The sequence below is a fragment of the Seriola lalandi genome, unplaced genomic scaffold (genome assembly GCF_002814215.2).
Source record: "Seriola lalandi dorsalis isolate HSWRI2012SDOR001 ecotype SW California unplaced genomic scaffold, Sedor1 jcf7180002054885, whole genome shotgun sequence".
NCBI lineage: Eukaryota > Metazoa > Chordata > Actinopteri > Carangiformes > Carangidae > Seriola > Seriola lalandi.
In genome coordinates this window covers 4766456-4773317 of record NW_019525437.1, presented here as the reverse complement: position 1 = coordinate 4773317, position 6862 = coordinate 4766456, and the positions used below count along the sequence as shown (strand labels likewise).

The following is a 6862-nucleotide window of genomic DNA, read 5'->3' as shown; positions in this document are numbered from 1 at the left end:
GCTGCCCCAACAACAACAACTGCTGCCCCAACAACAACAACTGCTGCCCCAACAACCACAACCGCTGCCCCAACCACAACCACTGCCCCAACCACAACAACTGCTGCTCCAACCACAAACGCTGCCCCAACCACAACTACAACAACCATGCCCCAACCACAACAACCGCTGCCCCAACACAACAACCGCTGCCCCAACCACAACAACTGCTGCCCCAACCACAACAACCGCTGCCCCAACCACAACCGCTACCCCAACCACAACCGCTGCCCCAACAACAACAACCACTGCCCCAACAACAACAACCGCTGCCCCAACAACAACAACCACTGCCCCAACAACAACTACTGCCCCTACAACAACTGCCGCCCCAACAACAACAACAGCTGCCCCAACCACAACAACCGCTGCCCCAACCACAACCGCTGCCCCAACAACAACAACCGCTGCCCCAACAACAACCATTGCCCCAACAACAACCACTGCCCCAACCACAATAACCACTGACCCAACTACAACTACAACTACAACAATCACTTCCCCTACAACAACAACCACTGCACAAACTACAACTACAGCAACCACTGCCCCTACATCAACAACCGCTGCCCCAACCACAACCGCTGCCCCAACAACAACAACCGCTGCCCCAACAACAACAACAACCGCTGCCCCAACCACAACCGCTGCCCCAACAACAACCGCTGCCCCAACAACAACAACTGATGCCTCAACCACAACAACTGCTGACCCAACTACAACAACCACTTCCCCTACAACAACAACCACTGCACAAACTACAACTACAACAACCACTGCCCCTACATCAACAACCGCTGCCCCAACAACAACCATTGCCCCAACAACCAACCGCTGCCCCAACCACAACAACCGCTGCCCCAACAACAACCGCTGCCCCAACAACAACCACTGCCCCAACCACAACAACCACTGACCAACTACAACTACAAACAACCACTTCCCCTACAACAACAACCACTGCACAAACTACAACTACAGCAACCACTGCCCCTACATCAACAACCGCTGCCCCAACAACAACCATTGCCCCAACAACAACCACTGCACCAACCAGAACTACAACAACCACTGCACCAACTACAACAACCTCCACCTCTGCAACACAATCAACCACGACTACAACAACTGCCAGTGACGCCTGCTGCAACCAGCTGGGTATGATCCATCTACTGCTTGGTCTCCTTGTCCTTACCCTCTATTAGAACACAGGAAAACATGGACGAAACACCTGTGAAGCCACCAGAAGGACTCTGAAAGAATGATTTGACTTGGGTTTATTGTTCTCTGCTGTCATTAGTTGGAGTCACAGGGCCTAAAAAATCAAAAATGAGTAAAACGCGGATGGAGTTTGGGTGAGGCTGAGGTGGGATGAAAAGGTACAGATGCAATAGAGACATGCATGACCACATAACAGAGAGAAAAAAAACTTTCACAGATTTAATATACTTGGTATGTACTCACATTATTTAATATGTATGTTTCAAATTGTAGTAATATAATACTTAATAATATTCAAGACTGAAATAAATGAATGAAAACACCCATGAAAATGCCCATCTTGTTGTGTTGTGTTAAATGTTTTGTCAGAATAACAGTCTACAATGATGAAAAAAGAAAAAGAAAAATCAGCATATGCTGACAATAAAGACAATGGATACAGAAAATGTTGAACATTTAGCTTTAAAAATATACTTAAAACTTTAATAGTGTTAAAATAACTGCTGTGGATTGGATCTACCAATTGTCATTTTAGCTCCAATGAACATCCATCCATCCAACATCGATTTAGGAACAGCCATCCTTATCAGGCTATAGAATACAGGAGACTTGATCATTTGTCATATCAAATAAATACAGCAATGGGATACAGATGGGATCACACCAGCGATACATAACGACATGGTGTCATTCCGACCCATAACTATGGAGCACACCCATGTTTGTATCACGCTGACAACAGACAGACAGACAGACAGACAGACAGAAAGACAGACAGACAGACAGACAGACAGATATGTAAACATCTCTCAAAACCACCTCTGTGGTAGTTCCTGGGTCCATGTATCTTTTGGTTATTTGATTTTTATATCAGTAAGGTTTTAACAAACAAACAAAAAAAACAAGTGGTTATTTGATTTTCATTTTAAAATACAAAAATTAACAATGAATTTCAAGGCGGTTTTCTTTCTCATGATCAAAAAGGGAAGAGCAAAATCTAAACAGAAAACAAAACGCACAGCTAAAGTGGAGACTACCAAATATTGTGATGATTTCTAAGTAAATGATACACTACTTTTTGTAGGGTTTATCAGTGATGGTAAGTTACATTTACAGTTATTAGACTGAGAAGTAGCATTCTTGATACGCTTCACATGAACATTTCTAAAGGTGAACTCTTTTCTGTTATTGATTAGTGTGTTTTAGACATAGCATTTCAGGTAGCTATAGAAAATTGTCTTCCGTGATGAGGTTTTCAAATGTGGACCATTGAAAGTCAATGTGATTTGGGTAACATCATTTGACCCTTATAACGGCTGTAGTGAAATACAAGCCGGGGATATTTATTATCTTAACTCACAGTAACAATTTGAAGAATTCACATTCAGAAATGTTCAGAAGAAGTGTATCAAGATTGCGAACTCTCAGCCTTATAACTCTAAAAATGTATAAATTATAGACTTTGGATAACTTATCATTGCCGATAATCCCGACAAAGAAGGGTGCATCATTATTATTATTTTTGTGCCACATTCCTGAGTGCACAGTGGAACTTGCTGAGCACAAGCAAATAGATTATGAAAATGCACAAATTATAGTTTAAAGAAAAAATATTTTTAACTTAAATGGAGCAAACAAAAATCTATTCTGTGCTCAATAAATGTATTTCTCCGATTGCTATTATCCACATAGTCACACAATACTAATGTCTGTCACTCAGTTTTAGACAGTTCTCTCACAGATCTCTGTCTCCCATTGCGCTCTCAACATGTCTGCTCTGGCCACGCTGAACTCTGCCTGCACGCTCGCTCATTGCACAGCGTTACAATGTGCCACAAAACCAGCCAATCACACACTTGGAAAAAGTAATCATGATTGGCTGTTTCATCACCAATCAGGTCGCTAGTACCAAATGGAAGCACTGCCAAATGGAACCGGAAGCGATGTTAAAAACCCAGTATTAAAAATCTGGTAGAGGCACAAAGTCCCACTGTGCTCTCAGGAATGAGGCACAAAAATAACGGCATACATCATTTTCAAGTCGTACTTTGCCTTGAAATCACTATAATCTTCAGTAGTTTCTGCTTTAGCTGTGCACTCCACACAGCTAAAACACTTAATAAAGGTCTTTTTGTTTCTATTTTGTTCCGCTCAGCTGGTGCACTCCACTCCTGAGCACCTACCACGATCCAAAACTGGATTGATTAGCTGAGCTCTAAATCCATAAATATAGATTTGTTCTCTTTCAAATACAGTAAGTTGTCATCTTGAAGAACAAGCATATTGAATCTATAGTTAACAATATTATCATCATAACAATAAACTGTATACTGTACATAAATGTTGTTTATTTTAATGCCTCAACTCTTTCTACTTGTTTATTTCTTTAATATTATCTTATTTCAACATTTCAATCCTGTTTGTTTGGCTTTTTTTTGTTCTTGTGGTTAGGAAAGGATTATTTATCACCCATGTGTTATAAATAAGTTGTTTTAAAAAAAAAAAAGGAAAAGAAAAGAAAGAACCTAGTGTAAGTGTTACACACTGAATGCAGACACTGGTGATCCAGGTGCAAGAGGATTTTATTTTTACCCAGAAATGCTGCAACTGCAACCAAACAGAAAGACAGTCTGTGAATTTTCCATCACGCTGCTGTAACTATGACTGTCTTTGATATGACTGAGCGGAGTTCCTTTAACGAAGGTTTAGAGCGTCAGTCATTCAGATTACAAGGCTGCTACCGCCATGTATTGGTGAGAAGTAATATAACTAAGCAAACTTCAACTGAAATCAGGTGAGTTTTCTCCTATTTACACAAGTATTAAAAATAATAATAATCAGAAAAATAATGGTGGGGGGGGGCAAAGTTAATAACACAAACTAATCCAAACACAATTCTGGAAACAATCTTAGCTCATGAAATGTCCAGGGTGCCACATAAGTGCAGTTGGATTCTTTCAACTTTGTCTTCATTTTGTGTTTGACGGGTCCAATATACATTATGTTTGAAGTAAAATGTACAATATTTGGTTTGTATAGGTTGAACTAAAGTTTAAGCACCTCAAACTAGTTCGTCCTTTTCCTGCCTTAAAAGTGTGAGTTAACTGAACTCCGGTTAAAAATGTTGTTGTTTTATGAGTTTTAGAAAATGGAAGACTGAGTTAATGGAATTTGAGAAAACAAGTTCAATAAAGTTAGGATATTTAGTTGAATCAACTGTTTAGTCACATGGACAGTCATTACAGACACATCTCCTTCTACATTTCCCCAGTTAAAGAGTCAGTTGTTCTTGACATGAAGGCCTTACAGCTGTAGGGTCAGGAGAAAGACAATATGTGAGGCTGGGGAGTTTCAGTACTAAACTGACATTCAAGGTGAGACAGTTACTACACTGGGTGGTGCAACAGTAATATAGCTATATAACCTAACCTGCCTGGTTGGGTAAACTAACGGGTAAAGCAAGCTGTGTGATAATATGAGGAAGGGCAATGTGAGTCAGACAGTTTCCTCCCTGTTGACACGATGTCCAACACAAGACATGATCATCAAAGAAAGTCTTAGGTGTTTCCTTTTGCCTTCTGCTCGCTGAATGATACATCACACTAAACAAATTACAAATCAAAAACTACCTGCTGATGTAGTATGGTTATGATATATATCATTCATTCCAACGTCCCTGGATGACCACAGTGTGAGTGGCTGGCTCAGGCGCTCACCACATCTGTGTTGTAACTAAATACTGTAGATTTCCAGCAGAGCAGGTTCATAGAGCTGAAGTGGCTGCTGCTGCCTGTAGCTGTGATTATGGCTGTAGAATTGTAGAAACAGCTGTTGCTGTCACTCATTTTGGCTGTGCATTGGATTACAGCATATTTTTCAAGGGTTTAACACTAACAGCATGCAGTGGTTGTTTGTATCTAGTGAACTGATGTGGTTGTAATGAAGCTACTGTATCCCTGAACTCTCCTGAGATCTGGAAAATCAACCACCTCATCTCTTCTTTAAGAGCATCTCCCTAAACTGGCTGTGTATTATACCTGGACTGGACTAACACACTAACTGTTCCTGTGGATCAGGAGGAAAACGGAGACAGGCATTCAATGTGTGAAATTAACATACATGAAAAAATAAAAAATAAAGAAGTAGAAAACAGGACAGGACAAAAAAAGAAGAAAAAATCTTGTCAGAAAGCAGTAGAGAGAAGGAAGTATCAAACGAAATCATCCTCACTTGAATGTGGAATTCAGAAAAATTTATATATCTTTTGGTGTTGGTTGGAAATCCAAGACAAGTCAAAACTTAACTATAAAGGGCGTTGGAAGGTGTGTCAACATGTTTTTCCACCTAATAGAGGAGACTGGATCATCATACTATACAAATGGGAAAACGCCCAATCTCCAACGTTTATACGCCTGCATCTGTCATAAATGTATTCAACACCTGTAGAGTATATAACGAAGTGCTGATGAGGTGAAGTGTCTATTCCAGGAAAACTAATCTGCAGTGCTCACCTCCACATCATGATGAAGCTGATCCTCTCTCTGACTCTGCTGTGGGCGCTCTCCAGCACAGGTAATGCTACTTCTTCTTACATTAGAGTTGCAGCAGGTAACTACTGAAATTAATTTAAAACATTTAGAAAGTCCTACATCTTACCAGAACCATAAAAAGAAATTCAAAAAGTTAAATAAATAATGGATTATTTATCATATCATTTACATAACAGCTAAAGAACTAAATAATAAGAGTCTAGCAGTGTATATTAGAAAGTTTAAATAATGTTTAACCATTACAACCATTATGTCTTAAAATCTTTGTGGGCAACAGAAACAAACCCCTTTAACCCTGAAGACCTCACACATTTGACTTGATATGTTTTCACTATTTTTCTCTCCATTGCAGCTGAAGCATTTGTGTGTCAAAATTGCACAGATCGACAATGTTCAGACACAAAACCAGTTACATGTTCCTCAGAGATGATGTGTATAACAACTTCCATTGAAGGTAGTCTTTTGTTCATGTCCATTACTTTTCAGTTAGATACATGTACTGCAAAGTTACAAGTGCTTTCCATCAACATTAACAAACTGCTCTCAGTCTCTGTAGTCACTACATCTGGAACTCCAGCACAGCAAATCGTCAAGTCGTGTGTACCATCCGTGATATGTCCAGTCTCTCAGACCGTTTCACAGAACTGGGGTTATATGGATGTATTTGCATCTACTCTGTGCTGCAACACAGATAACTGCAACTCGGCAACACTACCTTGTAAGTACAGATGGATGACTATTTTATTTAAGATGAGATGATCGTAGATAAGGGAAGAATATTGGAAACTTTCCTCTGACATGTTGTTTTCATTTTGTGATACATTCAGTCCCGGATCCTCATTCAAGTAACAGCCTACAGTGTTTATCCTGTGACTCACACTTCGACACTAACTGCAGCACTCCAACACAGTGTAGGGGAATCCAGGACCGCTGCTTTCAAATGAGTGGTGGGTCTTCTTTTACTCTCTTCTACTACCTCCAAGTTTTTTAAACTAAATTCTACTTCTGAGATCTGGAAAATCAACCAGTGGATGAAAGTAATGAAATATATT

General features: G+C 40.0%; 1 protein-coding gene across 1 annotated transcript in view; it reads left to right on the top strand.

The window, feature by feature from the left end:
- The window catches only part of LOC111671796 (uncharacterized), an 8511-nt gene that overhangs the window by 553 nt on the left and 1096 nt on the right, over nt 1–6862 (top strand). The window contains exons 3-5 of the mRNA XM_023429002.2: nt 5731–5832; nt 6163–6264; nt 6367–6528. Coding sequence (XP_023284770.2) covers nt 5731–5832; nt 6163–6264; nt 6367–6528 — 366 coding nt within the window. The remainder of the gene's footprint in view (nt 1–5730; nt 5833–6162; nt 6265–6366; nt 6529–6862) is intronic.